General features: G+C 46.0%; 1 protein-coding gene across 1 annotated transcript in view; it reads left to right on the top strand.

Moving 5' to 3' along the window:
• Positions 1–18,527, top strand: part of PLXNB3 (plexin B3) — a 58,292-nt gene extending 39,765 nt beyond the window's left edge. Inside the window, exons 21-35 of the mRNA XM_028711715.2 lie at positions 606–754; positions 878–978; positions 1,797–2,014; positions 2,914–3,092; positions 3,804–3,870; positions 4,846–5,167; positions 5,373–5,476; positions 5,801–5,888; positions 6,994–7,163; positions 8,930–9,090; positions 9,259–9,406; positions 14,592–14,656; positions 15,591–15,666; positions 17,314–17,388; positions 17,751–18,527. Coding sequence (XP_028567548.2) covers positions 606–754; positions 878–978; positions 1,797–2,014; positions 2,914–3,092; positions 3,804–3,870; positions 4,846–5,167; positions 5,373–5,476; positions 5,801–5,888; positions 6,994–7,163; positions 8,930–9,090; positions 9,259–9,406; positions 14,592–14,656; positions 15,591–15,666; positions 17,314–17,388; positions 17,751–17,855 — 2,028 coding nt within the window. The 3' untranslated portion in view covers positions 17,856–18,527. The remainder of the gene's footprint in view (positions 1–605; positions 755–877; positions 979–1,796; positions 2,015–2,913; positions 3,093–3,803; positions 3,871–4,845; positions 5,168–5,372; positions 5,477–5,800; positions 5,889–6,993; positions 7,164–8,929; positions 9,091–9,258; positions 9,407–14,591; positions 14,657–15,590; positions 15,667–17,313; positions 17,389–17,750) is intronic.
• Positions 18,528–21,533: the final 3,006 nt, after the last annotated feature.

The raw sequence follows: 21,533 nt of genomic DNA, 5'->3' as shown, positions 1-21,533 counted from the left end.
GGTCAAAACACACTGAAGCAAACACATTCCCCTTAAGTAGGCTAAAAGCTTGTGGAAACTTGCTGGCTATCATGCCCCAATCTTATGCTTCACTGTGCCTCTGGATTAAATGGAAGGTCAGAACTTATCAGTAGATTGTGGGAGACTTGTCAGGAAACAAAGAAGAGAGAACCACCAGTGCAAGCTGAGGTTTCCTCACAGTAGCAGGAGCAACTGTTTTAGAGTTAGGTTTTTTCTTTGAAAAGTATGGAATCTCCTGCTGTATACAGTTAGATCTGCAGGCTTGGAATGGCCCTTCTTTATATATTGTTGGACTCCCAACTCCCATCAGCCCAGTCAGCATGCCCAGTGGTCACGGATGTTGGGGGGGGGGGAGTATTAAGCACATCTGGCAGGAGGGTGAACAGGGCAAAGGAGATGGGAGTCTTTAAATTCCATAATGATTGCAGGCGATCATTTGAACCTGACTTCGATTCACAAAGACTTACACCCCAGTATATTTGTAAGTTTTTAAGGCGCCACAAGACTTTGCTGTTTTGCTGCTACAGACAAATCCGGCCACCTCTCTGGAGTCATCTTTCTGTGTTGTCGTTGTCACTTTACAGGTGCAGATGGGAAACCTGCGCCTGGATCTTGGCCGAGTTCGCTATGACACGGAGCCACCCTCCCGTTTCCCGCCGGAAGCCCAAATTGGGCTGGGGGTGGGGGCAGCCGTGTTGGCTTTTGTAGTGCTGCTGCTCATCCTCATGTACAGGTATCAACATTACGATGTTTCAGGGGGAGGGAGATGAAACGTTGCCGTGTTTCCTTCAAACCCCCCCCCCCCCAAATCCTTGCTTCTGTAAAAACTGTGTTGCTCCTCCCCTCATCCTGGCAGGCGAAAGAGCAAGCAAGCCCTACGAGACTACAAGAAAGTGCTGGTGCAGCTTGAGAACATGGAGATCAGCGTTGGGGACCAGTGCCGCAAGGAATTCACTGGTATGGAATGGGGGGGAAGCAAGTATGGAGGAGGGAGGAGGCGAGTTTGAGCCACAGGCAGGAGAGCAGTGGCATGAAATAGATGAAGGAACAGCTCAAGGAGGATGGGGGAAGTGAAACTATGCTTTTCTGAATGATACCTGAATGATACGGAGGGCTAGGAATATAGGAATAAGGTTGTGTTATCACTCCCTCCACCCCCTTGTAATAACCTTACTCTCGTAATTATAAGCAGCAGCCTGGGGCACAGAAATTAAGCAGGTGACATGGAGGGAGGTGTTGAGACAAATTTCACTTGCCTAATTTCTGAGTGCTGGGCTGTTCAAAGCCAGGAGTTGGGGAGCCAGTAGCCCTTTAGATGTTGTTGAACTTCATCTCCGTTCATCTCTGACCCGTTTGTTGTGCTTGCTGGGACTGATGTGCATTGGAGACCAACAACACCCCAAAAGCCACAGGTTCCCCGTTCCTAGTTTAAATGTGCAGGATTTAATGAGTCTGTGGCTGTACAATGATTGATTGATTGATGATGATGCACAAGAACAGAGCCTAAGTGAGAGGGAGTTTGAAGGGTATTTCCTGAAGGGATACATTTCCAGAATTTCAAAAAGGAAGCTGTTTTGAGATGAATTGCAGAAGGATGTTTGCTGAGAATCACTAACAGCTACATATTTGGGTAAAGAATTTCATCTAACGGGGATCTTTTCTCCTAATATAATGGTTTTGTGTTGCTCACTCTTTTCTTTTGCTTTTCTTCTCCACCCCTCTCTTCATTCTTGCCTTCCCACCCGTCTCCCAACACAACCCCCTGCTTGCTTCAGACCTGATGACGGAAATGACTGACCTGAGTGGGGAGCTGGAGGGTTCAGGGATCCCATTCCTGGACTACAACACCTACACCCAGCGCGTCTTCTTCCCGGCTCAGGGGGACGTGCCGTTGCGGCGTGTTCTGGATCTGCCCGAGGGGCGCCGCGCCACAGTGGAGCAGGGCCTGGGGCAGCTCTCCAATCTGCTGAACAGCAAAGTCTTCCTGTTGACGGTGGGTGATCTGGGGGAATAAGGGGGAAGGGTCCAGAAAGTGGCTGAGCTAGAGGGTCAGTCCTATGCCATACAGTGGTACCTCGGGTTAAGTACTTAATTCGTTCCGGAAGTCCGTTCTTAAACTGAAACTGTTCTTAACGTGAAGCACTACTTTAGCTAATGGGGCCTCCTGCTGCCTCCGCGCCGCTGAAGCACAATTTCTGTTCTCATCCTGAAGCAAAGTTCTTAACCCGAGGTACTATTTCTGGGTTAGCGGAGTCTGTAACCTGAAGCGTATGTAACCTGAGGTACCATTGTACTTGGATAGGGAGTGGGGGGAGAGGTTGTCTTGCGAGTGGAGTTTTTTTGGGGATTTTGTGTGTGAGAATGCATATGAATGCGAGGTTACTGCATGGGAGATCAGCAGTACCTTTTAAAATTTCCAGATGAGAGAGAGCCTTAAGGAGCACAATTCTAGTTGTACTGAAGAGTAGATGGAGATACAGTATGGAGACACTTCAGTTTGAGAGGAGCTGCTTCTGAAAGTCTCCTGCATTTAGACCATGTAAATGCGTGCTGAAAACGTCTGGAGGTTGCAGTCTGGCACCTCCTTGTTCAGGGATGGAGAACCTGGCACTCTCCACGTGGTGCTAGATTCCAGCTCCCATCATCTACAGCCAGCATGGGAGCTGTAGTCCAGCAGCACCTGGAGGTAGTCCAGCAGCACCATCAGAGTGTGTTTGTGTGTGTGTGCGCACTTTAGGGATTTTGTTCTGCTGTGTGAATGGATGAAGGCGGCACACAACATCTGCCCCGAGTTCTGTTTCCTGCTCTGGAGAAGGAGTAGGACGGAACGGGTTGTACTGTAGTGTGAGGATTCTGGCAGAGGTGATGAGAGTCTTCCCTTGCTGTTCCCAGTTAATCCGAACTCTGGAGGCCCAGCCTACCTTCTCCCAGCGGGATCGATGTCATGCAGCATCACTGCTCTCATTGGCTCTTCATGGGCGCCTGGAGTATCTTACAGACATCATGCAGACTCTGCTGAGTGACCTTGCTGCCCACTGCGTCACCCGCAATGCCAAGCTCATGCTTCGCAGGTAGGCCCTGTGTTCAGGATGGGGCATTGTGGAGGTGGGGAAAGATGTCCTTGTTCCAAGAAGTCCCCATAGGTGCCTTCTCCCACTCCTTCCCCTGGGGGGTGGCTGCTTTCACAGTTGGTAAGGGTTGCCACCTGGCAAGAATTTTTATTTGCCTGGCCAGAATTAATCCCCCTGGCTTGCTGCCAGAACTGAGGAATGCAGTGCCCTGCCCCCCCAAAAACCGGTTATATTGTGCTGGTGTCGTATGTCCACAAGGTAATTAATGCTCAAACTGGAATGCCTCAAACCACAAACATGCTGAAATAAATTAGAGATGAGGAGCAATTTAAAAACTCTAATTTTGCTGCTTTATATTAAAACAGTAAGTTTTTTATACTTATAAACAGAAAGCAGTTCCTTGAACTAGGTTTAAGCATTCTGTATATGTTGAGAGACTGCCTTGATGTTCTTATAAACAGCAACACTTAAACTTACTTTCCATCTGAAGGGCCCTCGGTACCTGCTTTTTAAAAAAGTATTAATCTTAAGGTACCACAAGTTTTTATTTCAAAACCACTCTACTTAACCCTGCAGAACACAGCTTTGAATTTAAAACTGTGGGCCAAGGATTGCTGTCACCATCTTGTGCCGCAGCTTGTAGCCTACCTTGGCATGAGGGGGGGAGGGGGGACACTAGCAACTCTACTTAGCTCCTCAACTGTCCTGCAGGACAGAGACCATGGTAGAGAAACTGCTGACCAACTGGATGTCCATCTGCCTCTACTCCTATCTCAGGGTAAGTTGTAAAGCCGGTCTGGACGATGCCTTCTGCGTCTAAGGTGGGACTTTGCACTTTTAAACTTAAAATCCATTGTTGTTTATTGTTTTAAATGTTTGCTTTGCTATTGGGATTGTAGTTCCATTTGTGTTTCTCAAGCTGGTCTCTGACCGTAATAAATTTTATGTTTCATGTCTCAGGTGGGAGGTGCAGCCAGGAGGAGGAGGTCTGGTTGAAGGTGGGGGAACAAAACTTGCCCCACATTTTTCCAGAAGTGCTCACTCTCCTGCTTACTGTTCTTGCCTAGTCCTGTGGCTTCTTGAGGCTTCATAGGGGTAAACATTTTATCATGCTCTCTCGTCCCGCAGCTAGTCCAGGGCATGCCTAAGACATTTTGATGCTGGAGGCAGAACAATCCAGAGTACCCTATCCAAACATACTTAAATTCAGAGTGGAGTGCAATCCACCTTGTGCAAGTGATTATATTCATTTATTTATTGCATTTTTATGCTGCTTGAAGAGGCACATGTGGTTTCCCTGCCCCCTTTTATCTTCTCAGCAGCCCTGTGAGGGAGGTTGGACTGAGCAAGACTCTTGCCCAAGGCCAGTCTGTAAATGCCTGTGGATAAATAGGAATCTGGGTCTTATTAAGTCTTGTGTGACACTCTAGCCATGATGCTACATCAGCTTTCATAGGAAATGTATGTAGGAAAATGTCTCAGTGGATTGGATCTTTCTCTCAAGCTTCACCTGAGAACTGAATTAAGTGGCCAGCACCACCAGCTGTGCTTTTTTGGCACTTTGCTTGGAATTTCCAAAAATGTACACTGCCCTGATGGTGGGTCCGGTAGAAAGATGTATGATTTTGAGGCTCCTACTTCCAGCTGAGCAGGTGTGGGGTTGTTAAGTGCAGTGCAGGGACTGTAGTGACTCTGGAGCCCAGGCTTCCTTCTCATTCCTCCCCCTCCTCCCCCTCTGTGTTTTCCAATGAAGGAGGTGGCTGGTGAGCCCCTGTACATGCTCTTCCGTGCCATTAAGTACCAGGTGGACAAGGGCCCAGTGGATGCTGTGACAGGCAAGGCCAAACGGACACTGAACGATGGGCGGCTGCTGAGAGAAGACATGGAGTATCGGCCCCTCAACCTGACTGTCCTGGTGAGGGGGGGCGGCCCAGGTGGTGCGGGTGAGACTCAGCGCATCCCAGCCCGTGTCCTTGACACAGACACCATCACCCAAGTGAAGGAGAAAATCTTGGACCAGGTCTACAAAGGCGTACCTTTCTCCCAGCGCCCCTCGGTGCACTCCCTTGACTTGGGTAAGGAATCTCCTCCATTCTCCATTCTCCACTCCCCACCCCAATCTGTGGGTCTTCCTTTGGATAAGGAAGGACCAAAACCTGTTGAGGATGTTTAGTTCATTTTGAGAGAGGCCCACGTGAAGTTGTCCTGGGCTTGCAGTGGAGATTTGGGGGCAGGGAGTGGAAGTAGGAGGCCCTCACCTGCCACTCTTCCTTTTCTCAGAGTGGCGCTCAGGCGTTGCTGGCCACCTGACACTTTCGGATGAGGATCTGACCTCCATCACGCAGAACCAATGGAAGAGACTCAACACTCTACAACATTACAAGGTATGGGGTTGGGTGGGATGCAGCTGAATGGTAGAAGCTGGGAGGGAGGGAGTATGGAGTCGGGTAGCCAACGTGGTGCGCTCCAGACTCCAGTTCCCATTAGCACCAGACAGAATGGCAAGTGGTCAGGGTTGATGGGAGTTGTAGTCCAGCAGCATCTGGAGGGCATCACATTGGCTACCCTGACCGTGTCTGCAATGCTGGGCTTCCACGTTTTGCTTCTGGCAGGAGATTCATGGAGCTGGGAATCCGTCTCTCACCTGAACAATTTCTCACCTTCTTGTAGATGTTTCACTTGTTTACTGTCCTTCCTCTTTTCCCCAGGTTCCAGATGGGGCCACAGTTGGCCTCATTCCCCGCCTTCACAATGACGTCTCCCAAGGCACCAGCCAGAACTTCTTCTCTGGAGAAAGTGAGTCTGCTTGTCTCTCTCTTCCTTGAGCCATTGCTCTCCCATTCAGTAGAGCAACCTCCTTTTTCCCTCCTCTCTGCAACTGGCAGCAACTTGTACACTGCAAAGAGATGTGGTTTTCACTATGGGCACCAATGGTGAGCAGTGCAGCTCAATTGCAGTGTGTGTGTGTCATAGCGTGGGTGGGGGAGTCTCTTGCCTGTTCATGGGGTGGGGGGAAACATCTTAGCCCTTTTTTTTGTAATGTGTGTGAAGAGTTCCTTAATTTTCTGGCCTGAAAAAGTAATGGAAAAGCTCCAGACCAGAAGACTCTAAAATTACATGCCTGTAGATGTTTCTTCCTTCACCTTTTGTACATAATGGTAATTCAAGTTATCACATGGGAATAAGCCTGTTTTATTTCTGTATCTATAGATGCCTTTTGTTTTGCAAACAAGGGAGTCAAGTTTTTTCTAGTCTTCTTTTAGTCTAGGAAAGAAGAGCACAGATTGACATTTGTTATACATGCTCTGGGAGTGGCAACAAGAGGTGCACAGGGCCAGAGGCAGACAAACTGGAAAGCTTTTAGGGAGGTACTGGAATTAAGAGAGTGAGGTGCCACATTGGTTGGGGAAAGGCCTGTGTGTGTTTGTTGTTTTTGTAGACCTTTAACAGAAACTCTAAACATTTTTTTAGATTTTTCTTTGTCACCTGGAGGATTAGATACTTCTTTGGCTCCCTTTTACACCCCCCCAAAAAAGAACTTCAAATAATAGCATAGTTTATGTGGGAGCCATTTAGATTCTGCGTTACAGAAGAATATTCTGCACTTGGCCATGATAAAAAGTTCCCAAACTTCTGCGCTGCTTCCTTTATTCCTTGGGGGTGTGGGTGTACGGGCCATGTCAGTCCCACCAAGCCTCCCACTGGGCCCGTGTCTCCTCCTTCCTTCTTTCAGGCATCATCATTTATCTCACACCTTTGTTTGCTGCTGGTGGTAGCCAGGACTGGGGCCCTCGCAGTTGTCTCATCTGTCCACAGAACAGGCAGGTGCCCTGAGGGCTGCCTAGTGAGTGGTGGACTGCCCCATTTTCCATTGTAATGAGTCTTATTGCACCCTTTGCAGACACTCCAATGCTAGAGGATGGTGAGGATGGGGGGCTACGCCTCTGGCACCTCGTAAAGCCATCTGAAGAGCCTGAACTCACAAAACAGCAGCAAGAGCGGCGCAGCAGCCTTCGGGAGCGCGCCAAGGCGATTCCTGAGATCTACCTCACCCGCTTGCTTTCCATGAAGGTAAGAGGGAAAGCATTTTCCCCCCTCCTCAGCCATTCTCTAATTATACCAGCCCTTTTAGAGCAGTGGGATTCTTCGGAGTCTAATCAGGATTTCCTCAGTGAGTAGATCAATAAAGACAGACACGTTTCCCTGCGTGAACATGACTAGGTGCCCTTGAACAGGGCTTCCCAAACCATGGTCCATGGACTGCCAGTGGTCTCTGAGCTTCATTTGGGTGGTCCGTGCTGTGTCCACATTCAATATTGTCTTGATTTTTCATATTGATTCTGTGGAGTTCAAGTTGTAACACAATAAAATACAACTGAAGAAGCAAAAGAAGAAATAAAAATACAGTTGAAAATCATATAACGTCTAGCCCAGTGCATTACACTTGCTTACAACAGGCAGGAAAACAATTGTTGTCCGAGACCCTCAGCAATTTTCAAGTGGCCCAGGAATGGGATGAGTGGAGTTCGAGAGCCACTGCCCTAGAATATTTCCTGGTTTCCTTGACATAGTAAATCTGAAAAAGTGGGATTCAATATTGGCTGCCACATCTAGAAATCACAAGGCCCTTGTCTCCCAGCCTGCAGGTAGTGCAGATGAAAAGTTTTGTGTATCTGTCATAGGCAGTGCTTTTTTACTAGAAAAATAGGTGCTGGTATTCACCAAGAAGGATCACACTTTTTAACAACAACAAAAAGAGGCTCCAGTACCATAAAGTTGTTACAGTAAGTGCCACACTTTTTAACAACAAGAACAAAGAGGTGCTGGTACTGTATACTCTTGAATCCCCCCTGGGGAAAAAAGCACTGGTTATATACAGTATTTTGCAGTTCCTGTAGACTAGACTTTCCCTGCAGATACTGTTGGACTCCAAATCCCATCACCTCAACTATTGGCACTGCTGGCTGGAGCCGATGGGAGTTGGAGTCCAACAATATCCGGAGGGGATCTGTTTGAGGAAGGCTGCTGTAGACACTGTTCTTGCAAGTACCCCAAGATTAATACTTAATACAATATAGACTAGAACCTTGTTCTGGTCGTGCTTCTTGTTGCTGCTGCTGCTGCTTTGTTTCTTGCCTGCGTTTCACCATGAGGTCCCAGGTCCAGTTACCAACAATTTAAATTAAGAGGTTAGAATAGGGTTAAGTGGACAGCTGTATATTGACTACTCTAGGAATTTTTTTGTCACATATGCAACACATCAACAGTTGAACAGGATAAATCTTGTTTGTTTGGGGTGTGATGATTCTAAGGCAGTTGTCAAAGATACTTTGTACAGCCCTCTAAACTGAAGGATAAACAACCAGTTCAATTTATTTGACAATTTTGAAACTAGTATGGTGGCAGATGGGTTTGTTTTGTCCTTGGCAAGTTCCATTCCATATAAGTCAAACTTTTCCATCCATATTAAATTTAGGGCTATAATACAGAGGTACAGTAATGTTGGAAATATATTTAAGACTGAGAGCATGACAGTTGTTGTTTTGAGAATGGAATGGGCTGGAGGAGTCTACTGGAGATGAGATCCCAGATCTATAGGCTTAGCTATTGGTTTAAAGTTCTTTCAAGGGAGGAAAAAGGGACTCCCCGTGTTATGCTTTCAGGAGCAGTTTCTGTCAGTCTGTACAAAAAAAAAAGTTATTTGGACACCAGATTCCTCTGTTGCCAATGCAGGATGCTGTAGAAACATGCTGTTATTTATGTGGCTGATTCCTGGCTGTCTCAGCAGTGCACCTGTGAGTCTCTAATCCCCTCTTTCTTCCCTTTATTCTCCAAAGGGGACGCTACAGAAGTTTGTGGATGATGTGTTCCAGGCTGTCCTGAGTGTGAACCGCCCAGTACCAATTGCTGTCAAGTATCTGTTTGACCTGCTGGATGAGCTAGCAGCGCGGCACGGGGTCACTGAGCCAGAGACGCTGCACATCTGGAAAACAAACAGGTGGGGTGGACACGGGGTTGCTGAGGCAGCATTGGCTGGGAATGGATGGTGGCCGTAGGAGCTGAGACTGGGACGGTGGGTTGTGGAGACTGAACATTTTCAAGCAGAAGGGCTGAAGACAGTCAGCCATTTGCTAACTTGGTTTCTGCCTTCCCCCCTCCTCCCTAGTTTGTTGCTGCGCTTCTGGGTGAACACACTCAAGAACCCACAGTTCATTTTTGATGTGCGTGTCTCTGACAATGTGGACGCCAACTTGACTGTCATTGCTCAGACATTCATAGATGCCTGTACAACTGCTGAGCACAAAGTTGGCAGGGTAAGTTTATACATCTGCACATGTCTAAAGGTCACACCCATATCAGACCAGGATCAAAAGAGGACAGGTAGCGCTTGCCTTGATCCTGATGAAGTCAGGCCTGCCCTCTGTTCTGAAACGGGATACTCCAGGCATTTAACTTGAATATGGATCCCATTGCCACTGACAGAGGTAGCCAGTTGCACTGGGTAAAGGGGGGAGGGGGCTTCATTTCCCCCAGTATTTTTGGGCAGGGGGCAGTGCCACCCCAATACTGAGGGGGCCGCTGTCCCCGCAGCCATCAGTCACCCTCCAAGTGCCCCAGCCTCAGCCTCTGCACAGCAGCTCAGAAGCCAGGCAGTGGCTGTGACAAGCGTGGGCAATCTTTGCTTCGCTCATCCCAGCTGCAGCCTGGCAGCTCAGAAGCCGGGCGGGGCTGGGACAAGCAAGCGTGGAGATCACCCTCCACATGCTCCGCCCCTGCCCGTTGGCATCATGTGACGTGTGACATGTTGCATGACTGTGCCGCCTCAATGTGGGGGGTAAGTCGGCGCCTGCTGTTCAACTATGGATTTGAGATGCCATTTTGGCAGCAGATTTGGAGACTGAGAGAGAGGGCCTATGTGCAAGACAGTCCACTGGGCAAGTACCCTTGGGACTCTCCTATTCATTTTAATGTGGAAGATTCCCAGGGGATTCCCATGTTAATTAGCCATTTGGATTTCCTGCTTGAGGCACCAAAATCTCTTGTCCTACGCCTTATAATCGCCACGATATTAACCCTCACAGTTAGCATACTGCCATAAACAGAACAGGAACAAAATGGATGGCACACACCAGAGGGACCTTAATCAGACTGTTTGTTTGAAGAGCAGCTGAATAAAACACTCCATATTGGCTCAAGGAATGGAAACAAGTGACACTTTTTGAAAAACAAATCCTCCATGAAACCAGGCTTTCATGGGAGCAAAGGTGTCTGTCTAACTAGCAGAAACCACCTTGTCCCATCTCTACTGAGGACTATTTCTGATGTCCCAGAGGAAGTGGAGAGCAAACTTCAAGATATTGGACAAAGGGGGAGCAAATTTTCCCCCAGCATCACAAATCACTGGTTGCAAGTATGAGCATGACTGTTCATGTCTTCTTGCATATAAAGGTATTCCTTAATGCAAGAGTCTTGACATCAGAGCGAAAGTCCCATTCTTAGTTCAGTGATATCTTATAATCCACCAAACGATCATCTGGATTCCAGTATGTCTGTTGTGGTTTTGGCCTGTTTCAAACACTTGCACAGAAGTACTGATTTCAAGATGCTTATTGCTGATTGTGTGAGAATGACTTTTCTCCCATCTAGGCCATTTAACAGTCAAACCTTGTTAATTACGTTGCATCACTCCACTTAACATTCTGTATTGCAAAACATATCATTTCCCGCACCTTAACATTTTATCCGTCTGGGTACATATATTATTACAATGTTCAAAATTGTCATTACAAGCAGTTCCAAATCCAGGCATGGCAGCATACACTTCGGTTGCCAGTCAGAACTGTGGGGGCTGCACCTGCCCCCCCAGTTTTTCTGGGCTCCCCTCTACTTCCTCAACTTGAGCGATTTTCTTTGGGGATGTGCAAGGAGCTATGTAGAGCATTGAAATACTGCCCTATTAAACTGGAAATCATTCTCAGCTGTTTAATGCCCTCTGATAATTCACCCAGTGTTGCCCACACAATCAGGCCTTAAGGTGTTTCAAAATGAAATCTGAGACTGCAAGGATGTTTGTGTGAAATGTAAAGGGAGCCTTGACTTAAAGAGCCTTTTTGATCTAAAAGTCTTATCTCCGCCCTCATCATAGAAATGTTGGAGTTTTCCCTGTTTGTTTGTACAACAGTGAATGAATGATGCTCTGCCATGCTTGGTCACACACACACACACACACACAGAGAGAGAGAGAGAGAGAGAGAGAGAGAGAGAGAGAGAGAGAGAGAGAGAGAGATTTAGACACATCACCATATGTTCTAGACCTGAACTTTGGCTCAAATATTTAAGCCCCAATTTATGGCCCCAAGTGCCTTTCCCACATTCTGGTCACTCTCTGGAAACATATGGGTTGAGGGTCTCAGCTTTGTTTTCCAGAATTTCTGAAAACAATTTTCAGGGGTTTTTTTGTAGATCCCTGAGAGAAGGTTTGCTGTGCCTGAAACATGTTGCATATTAAATCGTGTCTTAGATATATTGGGGCACCTTTTTCTTTCCTTTAAAAATAAAATACAGGTGCAGCTTATTTTTGTCATTTCAACGCAAAACCCAGCAATTCTAGAAGATGAGGGTGGGGGCAGGGAGAACACCCTGTAGTACTGGGGACAAGAAGGATTGTTTCTGCATGTACTGTAGGAGTTGATCTCTCTCAATCTCTCGAAACAGCCTGTCAAACTGGTCAGACCTGACAGAGACCTGCTTTTGCCACCTCTCAGGCATCCTTCCCAAGGACTGGTGGTTCTCTCAAATCATTTGTTTTCCATGACCAAGAGCTCACTTGATTATGTTTTCAAAATGTAGGCATTTCCATTTTTAATTTGGGGTTTAGTTCAGCCCCCTTACTCAGCAGCTCATCCTGCCTCTCTAGTGTTTTGCCAGGAGGCCCTTTCAGAAATGCCCAGCTCTGAGGATTTGTTTGGAATTCTAGATTTGCTAAAGAAAGAGGGTTGTGAGATCAGGTGGGAGGTCCCTCTTGGGGGAAGGGAAACCATGATGTTTTTAAAGCAGCACAATAGGTAGGGTGGTTGGTGCTTTTCACCTTTCAGCCACGTTCAGAAATAACAAATCATTATTTATGTTTGGATGCAAAAATATCTTGGCATAGCAAGTATGCTGGGATTTAGAATTAGCACTTCTGTGTTTTCTGTTCTGCATTAATGATAATGGCTGGCTGGATCAAGCCAAGGCCCATTTCATCCGGCATCAGTTCTCAACAGCAGCCAGCCATATGCCTTTGGGAATCTCAAAAGCAGGGCCCTGAGGTGGTGGCCATCCCATATGTTCCCAGAATCTGGAACTCAGGTGGTATGTATACTGCCTCTGTTCATGAAAGTTCCATCTACCTATCAGGGCTGGCCCTGCCATTGGACACAGCCAGGTGATCACATTAGGCATCTGATTTTGGGTTTTATGAAAGGGTATATTTATTTTTATTTATTGTTGTTGTTGTTGTTGTTGTTGTTGTTGTACTCTTCTCCCCCTCTCCCCTCCATGTTTTTTCTTAATACCTGATAGTAATGTCCTTGAAGAGGGCTTTACTGAGGTGGTAAATCTGTCTATGCTGCAAGTAGGTTTCAGAGAAAATTGGAGATTTATGCATGCGGAAAACTGTGGCAGAGAAAAAGCTATGCTGTAACTCTTCTCTCTAATATCATCATCATCATCATCATCATCTTATTATTATTATTATTATGCATGCAGGGGTTTTTTGTATGTAGGAGAATTTCCCCACCTGCATGTGAACTGCCATGTGCTGTCTGAAGCAATGCAAGCCAGACCTAGGTTTACCAGATCTGTGAGAACTGCTTATTCTTATCACACTTATATCCCACCTTTCCTCGGAGGAATTCAGGGTGGCATGCATAGTTCTCCTCCCCACTCCAGTTTTATCCTTACAAAAACCCTGTGAGGTAGGTTAGGCTGAGCATGAGTGACTGGCGCAAGGTCACCCACTGAGCTTCATAGCTCTGCAATGACTTTCTCTTGCCTCCTTTTCCTTTTTGCAGCAGAATATCCATGGCAGTAAGCCAACAGCCATGGGCATGCAACACCATCTGTTTCCTCGTGGTTAGGAAACTTTTTTTAAAATGCTGCTAAATAATGTTTGGATTTAAAGCCTGCTAGGTATCTAAAGTGTGGGACGCGGGTGGCGCTGTGGGTAAAAGCCTCAGCGCCTAGGGCTTGCCGATCGAAAGGTTGGCAGTTCGAATCCCTGCGGCGGGGTGCGCTCCCGCTGCTCGGTCCCAGCGCCTGCCAACCTAGCAGTTCGAAAGCACTCTTAAGTGCAAGTAGATAAATAGGGACCGCTTACTAGCGGGAAGGTAAACAGCGTTCCATGTGCTGCGCTGGCTCGCCAGATGCAGCTTCGTCACACTGGCCACGTGACCCGGAAGTGTCTCCGGACAGCGCTGGCCCCCGGCCTCTTGAGTGAGATGGGCGCACAACCCCAGAGTCTGTCAAGACTGGCCCATACGGGCAGGGGTACCTTTACCTTTACTTTAGGTATCTAAATGGGACGCGGGTGGCGCTGTGGGTTAAAGCCTCAGCGCCTAGGGCTTGCCGATCGAAAGGTCGGCGGTTCGAATCCCCGCGGCTGGGTGCGCTCCCGTTGCTCGGTCCCAGCGCCTGCCAACCTAGCAGTTCGAAAGCACCTCCGGGTGCAAGTAGATAAATAGGGACCGCTTACTAGCGGGAAGGTAAACAGCGTTTCCGTGTGCTGCGCTGGCTCGCCAGATGCAGCTTTGTCACGCTGGCCACGTGACCCGGAAGTGTCTGCGGACAGCACTGGCCCCCGGCCTCTTGAGTGAGATGGGCGCACAACCCCAGAGTCTGTCAAGACTGGCCCGTATAGGCAGGGGTACCTTTACCTTTACCTTTAGGTATCTATATGACAAGTCAGTTAAATAGGGTTGCCATATTTTGAAGAGCGAAAAAGAGGACACATTTGCCGAGTTTAACTTTTAACTATGGATTGTTATGACGACTCTACCCATGAAAAAGAGGACATGTCCTGGAAAAAGAGGACATATGGCAACCCTGCTGTTACATTTTTCAAACTTCAGGGGCAGCACTGCTGAAGGCCTCTGGAAGTCACACCCTTTCAGTTACAAGACCTGTGTCTTGATGGATCAGAGATTATGTGGCAGGCTTTGACTCTTCACATGCTCAGAGGAACTTCCCCTCCTCTCTGTTAGCTTTGCAGAGTATTGCATTGGGAGCATGCTTTGGAATGGGCTCCTATTTAAATGCTGAATTGGTCTTAGAAATTTTACATTATCCGTCTCTTTTAAAATGCAGTCTGGACAGCCTGAAAATTAACCAGTTGCACCCCATACCCCATATAGGTGGAGACATAATTCTTGAGTCTGAATTCTGTCCCCTTTCCAAAACTTCTTCAAACCTTACATCACCTTTTGTTCTCTCTCCCTCCCTCCCTCCCTCCCTCCTCAGGATTCACCAGTCAACAAACTACTCTATGCCAGGGAAATCCCACACTACAAACAGATGGTGGAGAAGTAAGTGTGAAAAACAGAAAAAAGGTTGTTGTGGTGGAAGAATACCTAGCCCTGCAGAAAATGAGAGGTTGTGGGTGTGTTTGGGGAAGCCAGGAGTCCTGGGAGCTGATTGCATATATTCTACATTTGTTTAAAAATATGCAAAAGGAAATATTAATTTTGCAACAGTTATAAATTATGCAAATAGAGCAGATTTACACCCCACCCCCTTATTTTACATAAATCTGCTTCTGCCAGTGATATGGAAGAGTAAGGAGCTAGGCACGGCTTTGAAGCCCCATCTTTAATGGGAATCTTATTTGCTTCCTCCATGGCTTTGGAGATTTCTCAGTCAGCATCCACAAACTTGTGAGCATATCTTCATAAATTCCAGATTCATAAATTTCTTTTATTTAATGAAGATATTCTAAGGGATGGAGTAGGAACCGGCAAGCCACTCCAGCATCCCTGCCAAGAAAACTCCATGGACAAAGGTGTGCTCTGGTCCATGGGGTCACGAAGAGTCGGACAAGACTAAACAACAACAATTCTAAGGGAACTGAATCCTGCATGTTTTCTGCACAGATGCAAAATGACACCTTCCGGACCACATTCATTTAACCAACATTGCTCAAAGATTTCACATCCAAAAATGCATTGAAAGAGTGAAAAGGCTCACCATTTTTGTTACCCAGTATGAATGAGAGAAATGCTTAGTGGTCTTCTCCCAGTATTGCTTGCTTAATTAATTAATTAATTAATTAATTAAAGCAATGACATCTTTCAGCATACTACAAAATGAGGAGAGGGTGTTGTAGATAGTGTTGGATGTTATGAATGTTGCTGGCTGGCTTGAGAATGTCATTTTTAGGGCAGGCAAAGGAGACTCGCATTGCAGTGTGGCCCCTCCCCACTAACCTTTCTCTTCTCTCCCCCCACCCTCCTCCACGGTTAGGTATTATGCTGATATTCGACAGACTGTTCCTGCCAGCTACCAAGAGATGAACTCAGCCCTGACTGAACTCTCGGGGGTAAGGGAATCCTGCCATGATTCCAGAACCAAAAATAGTATTTAAAAACTGCACTCTCTCCGCCTCACTAATTTTAAAACTCTCCCATGCTGACTTAATCTGCTGCTTTCAAACAAGGAAAGGTTGCGTGGCAGAGCAAATAAATGCCTCAAAATCAGTTGACATATTCAGTGGATTTTCATGATGATGACGATGACTACTGTCGTCATCATCATGAAAATCCACTGAATATGTCAACTGATTGGACTTCAGTACAGTGGTACTTCAGGTTACAGACTCTGCTAACCCAGAAATAGTACCTCGGGTTAAGAACTTTGCTTCAGGATGAGAACAGAAATCATGCTCCGGCGGCACGGCAGCAGCGGGAAGCCCCATTAGTTAAAGTGGTGCTTCAGGTTAAGAACAGGTTAAGAACGGACCGCCGGAACGAATTAAGTACTTAACCTAAGGTACCCCTGTACTGTATGTGGGTGGGTGGAGGGGAGTGGTTGCTGCACAGTCCCTTGATTTTGAGGCATTTATTTGAGGCAGTAGTAGTAGTACTATTACATTTATATGCAGTCCATCTGACTGGGTTGCCCCAGCTACTCTGAGCAACATCCAGCAAAATATAAAAACACAATAAAGCAACAATCATAAAAAACTTCCCTATATAGTGCTGTCTTCAAATGTCTTCTAAAAGTTATACAATTGTGCCATTCCAAGTTATGCTGAGGATATGTTGCAAGAGATCTTGGAAAGTCTTTAAATCACAGGCTGAACAAGGGCTGCTTGCTGCAGTTGGCCCAAACTTGGATTGTTTATATAGGCAACTCCCCATTTATGAGGGGGTTACATTCCAAGGCACCATGCACACACAGTATGTGAAATCCTGTATATTTGAAACACCATTGGGAAGAAGTCCCAGCAAAAGAAGAATGGATACAAAAACTTATGGAATATGCAGAAATGATGAAACTTACTGGAAAAATAAGAAATCAAGATAACAATTTTTTAAATAGAAGAATGGAAATGGTTTATTGAGTATTTACAAATAAACTGTAAACAGATAAGAACACTGGCAGGATCATTGTAATAACCTGCAGTGTTATAAGCGGATGCTCACATATTGAACATGTGTCAATGGGGGGTCGCTTGTATTTACCAGATCACTTCATCATATACCAGTCTTCTAAAACTGGGGCAGGGCACCCCTCTGTGCACAGGCATGCACTGTGCTCCCTTGTTGGGATCCCATCAGCAAGGTCTGCAATCACACAATGTCCCTCCATCAATTATTGCTCCCTTTCTGAAGTTGTCTGAATTGTTGTTTTAGGATTGTTATAAGGAAGGGTGAGAAGGGGTATCAATGAGTATGATATAAACGTAGCATAATGTATAGAAATATGCAAAAATACAAGGACCGTAGTTCAGTGGCAGAGAGTGTGCTTTGCATGCAAAACGTCCCACATTCAGTTCCTGGCCTCTCCTGGTAGGTCTGGTTGAGCCCTCCTTGTCTGAACCCTGGGGAGACTCTGCCTGTCAGTACTGAGCTACATAGACCAATGGCCTGACTAGATAAGGCAGCTTCCTATGTCCACGTGTAGTTGTAATGAAAATGTAATTAAAACATCTAACGTTTCATTTTCCACCCTCCTCTTTCGGCAGAAATATTCCTCTGACCTCAACTGCCTGGTGGCCCTGCAAGAACTTTATAATTATATTAACAAGTACTATGATCAGGTATGATAAATCCCTTGAGATTTTGTACTTGCAGGATGTTGGTGGGGGTGGGACGGAGGGACATAAACAGACCAATTTCTGCGGGAGAGGGTGGGGTGGGAGTGCACCCATCTATTCTAACCCATTCCCTGCAGAGAGGTTGGTTGCTGGGAAGGGAAGGCCTGTAGGACTGGGATGGGAAGCATGTGGCCCTCCAGATATTGTTGGACTCCAACTCCCACCAGGCCCAGCCCGTATGGGATAATGGGCGTTGCAGTCTGGCAGCATCAGGAAGGCTCTGGCACAAGTTAGCCAACCCTGCTGTAGAAAGACTTCTACTAGGATAGGTAGGCAAAATATTGACTTTGTGTGCCTCTTTGCAGATAATCAGTGCACTAGAAGAGGACCCACTGGGCCAGAAGATGCAACTGGCATATCGACTGCAACAGATTGCAGCTCTCGTAGAGAACAAAGTTACTGACTTGTGACACTCCTGGGTCCACTACCTGCTCAGATTCAGCACACATGAGGAACTGTACAATCCTAAACAGGTTGACTCAGCATGAAATCCCACGGAGTACAATGGGGCTTAATTCCCTAGCAACTGTGCTATTTAGGGTTGCAGCCTTTTAAGGGGGCAAGGTTGAGCCATACTGAAAGTTCCCTGCCACCTCTGTGCATGGGTCTGTGCGCACACCATGCCTCCAGTCAGTGCCTTAACTGCATAGAAGCTGCCAGGGTCTCTCGCACTCAGTGCTCTTTCTCTCTCTTTTTTAAACTAGCTGCAAAAAGAATCTTCCGAGTCCAATACACTGGATTTGTAAATAAAAGGGTGTATTTATTTCTGTGGCTCTCTGAAAAGGGTACCAGCTACTGTTTCCCACCTTTTGGGGGAGTGGGGTTGTGGCAGGTCCCTGCTGACCACTGCAGTCTCTGGGATTTGGGGGATCTACCCCAATTTCCTGGCTGGTAATGCACTAATATTGGGGTGGAAATGCCACCTTCCTCTGAACAGACTCTACTAGTCTCTCTTTTAACTTTCCCCATCTCTCCCCTCCCCACACCCCCATTTTATGTATATATGGGAGCTCCCTGCTCCAGGATTGTATTTATTTTAATGAGATTTTGAAGAATAAAAAACACACACCACTTTTCAGAAAGGTACTGTTGTCTGGTTTATTCACACAACCTAAGGGAGGAAGGGAATGGAAAGGTTTGCCTTAAACAAGTTACTAGATGACTCCCACTTGGTAACTAAGGGGTGAAAGCTGGGAAGACGGTACATGAACTGCCTCCGGAGAGTTAAGATGGGGTGGAACTTGTTCCCTTTGGTCAGGCTCTTTCTCATAGGATTAGTTGATTAGAAACTGCATGTGTTCCAAACCCAAGTTGCTGTGCATTCTCTGATTCCACACATACATGGAATACAGTGGGACCTTGGTTCTCAAACTTAATCTGTTCTGGAAATCTGTTCCAAAACCAAAGCATTCCAAAACCAAGGTGCGCTTCCCCATAGAAATTAATGCAAATTGGACTGATCCATTCCAGACTTTTAAAAACAACCCCTAAAACAGCAATTTAGCATTAATTTTACTATCTAACAAGACCATTGATCCATAAAATGAAAGCAATAATCAATGTACTGTACTATAAAATAAATAAAACAGTATTGTAGATGATAAAAAAAATGTAAGAAAAAACTTTTTTTTACCTGCACTGATGATAGTCACTGTTTGCATGGGGGACTTTTATCCATTTCCGCAGTCACGCAATCAATAAGTAGCTGAACTGGGTTCCACACAGTCACAAAAACAAATTAACCGAAAAAGCCTTGAAAACAAAAATGCAAAATAAACAGCAAAAACAAAAGCGCCAAACTTAATCCATTCCAGAAGTCCGTTTGAGTTCTGAAATGTTCAAAAACCAAGGCGTAGCTTCTGACTGGTGCAGGTGCCCCAGGAACAATAGCCGACACCGCGTCTGACGTTCAGCTTCTGAAAAACGTTCAAAAACCGGAACACTTACTTCTGGGTTTTCGCTGTTTGGGAACCAAGGTGTTTGAGAACCAAGGTACCACTGCATGGTATTGGGTATGCTTGCCCCTGCACACCATGGGTGCACATCACTCTATGCTGTTGTTTCATTTTTTAAAATCCAGTTTCTGCTAATGTGCTCTGCTCTGTTGCAATTGCTCAGAAGTCCTAAGTTGTGTGATCTATGTGGTTAAACTACTTGTTGTAACCTGTTGTTAACTACACTGTTATTTTTTGTAAGTTGCCCTGAAGGCCCAAAGTGGGTCAAAAGAAGAGCAGGAAGTTTAAAACACACACCAGGGTTATCTGCGTTACCTTAAGAACTTGAAATCTTATGCTGGTGAAGTAGCAGTGCAAGTTCAGCTGCTGTTGTCAAGACACAACTGAAGCAGTCAATACAGATTGAACATAAAAATGCCTAGAGTCCCAGTTTCAGTGCCTCCTCAAAGAATGCAACAATGGCTTTAACATGTGCATTCATTCATGCATATAGCCAATCTTCCCCACACAGGGAGAGAAACCAAATCTGTACAGGGGGAAACTGTCGTCATGGGGCGGCCTCCTTAAGAAGTGCATTCAAGGGCTGTGAGCTCACGATGGAATGAAGATCAGGGACAGAGCAACTGTGCAAGGCAGAGAACCTGAATTCACCCACCTCTTGCAAGATGATCTTCTCTGTGTTTCTGCCAGTTGTTTTGCCCTAATCCTGTTAATTCACTAACTTCTTGGGACACCCCAAATGATTTACACTTTTTAACGGGCCCAGGTCCAATGGCCAAGAGAATGAACCAGAACAGTGTGATACTAACCAGAAGTAAGCACAATTGAGTTCAATGGGGCTTACTTCCATTTCATATTTTTTTAAAAAGATATTTATTAAAATTTTCAAATTTAATACAATAAAAAAGAATCAAAAAGAAAAAGGCAAAAAAGTTTAAAAACACAAAGTTCACAATGCTTATTTTTCAATAACATATTTCCCTGACCTCCTCATACCTCCCCTTCTTGTATTCCAATTCAAATTGTTAGTTCAGCAAATCCTTATCCGTGATTTTTAACCTATTTCTATACCCCCCTTTCCCCCCCCCATATCGCTCGCAACATTAAAGCTAAAAACCCCTTAATTTCTGTCCGACATCATTTAACATTCATTAATTTTACAATATTTCTGTAAATAGTCCTTGAATTTCTTCCGATCTTCTTCCGCCGACTCTTCTCCCTGGTCACGGATTCTGCCAGTCATTTCTGCCAATCCCATACAGTCAATCACCTTCATCTGCCATTCTTCCAGAGTGGGTAAATCTTGCGTCTTCCAATACTTTGTGATGAGTATTCTTGCTGCTGTTGTAGCATACATAAAGAAAGTTCTATCCTTCTTTGGCACCAATTGGCCGACCATGCCCAGGAGAAAGGCCTCTGGTTTCTACTTCCATTTCAGTTGGGGTGAGGATTGCATCCTTAAATGTTTCAGTTCTGGACCTGCCCTGACCCTCAGCCTCCTTCCCTCACATCTGCAAAATAGGGTAAGGGATAATAATACAGAACTGACCTACCTTCTTATAGGGTGATTCTTAGGACTTCAAAGCACTTCACAAGCTTTATCTTGAACACTATAAAAACGAAGCATAGAACCTGCCTTACGCCAAGCCAGATGGCACCTCTAGCTAGCTCAGTGTTGTCCACTGACTGGCAGCTGCCACTCTCCAGGGTTTCGAATGGAGAGCATTCCCAGTTCTACCTGGAAAGGTCAGGTGTTGGAACTTGGGAACTTCTGCATGCAAATCACTGAGCTGCAGCATGATGATGATTTAAGCCATAACGAGGAATTGCTCTCCAGTGAATCATAGGATTGTGGAATTGTTGAGTCGGAAAGTCACAAGAGCCATCAAGTCCAATCCCCTGCAATGGACACAGGATTGCAGTTTTTGCAAAGCTTTGTGAGAGCAACTAACTTTCAGGTTCGCCCATCTGCAGGGTGGGATTCATATAGTGACCCACCTTGTCAGGGTGGTGGTAGCTGATGAAGATGATGATGAAGAAGACTGAGCTGATTAGCGCCCCTCCCCCCATATATATACAGTATGTGCACGTATGTTTGTATCTAGCACCTGTCACTCAGACGCTTCAGGAAAC

The sequence above is a fragment of the Podarcis muralis genome, chromosome 17 (assembly GCF_964188315.1).
Source record: "Podarcis muralis chromosome 17, rPodMur119.hap1.1, whole genome shotgun sequence".
NCBI lineage: Eukaryota > Metazoa > Chordata > Lepidosauria > Squamata > Lacertidae > Podarcis > Podarcis muralis.
This window is presented reverse-complemented; position numbering and strand designations above follow the sequence as displayed.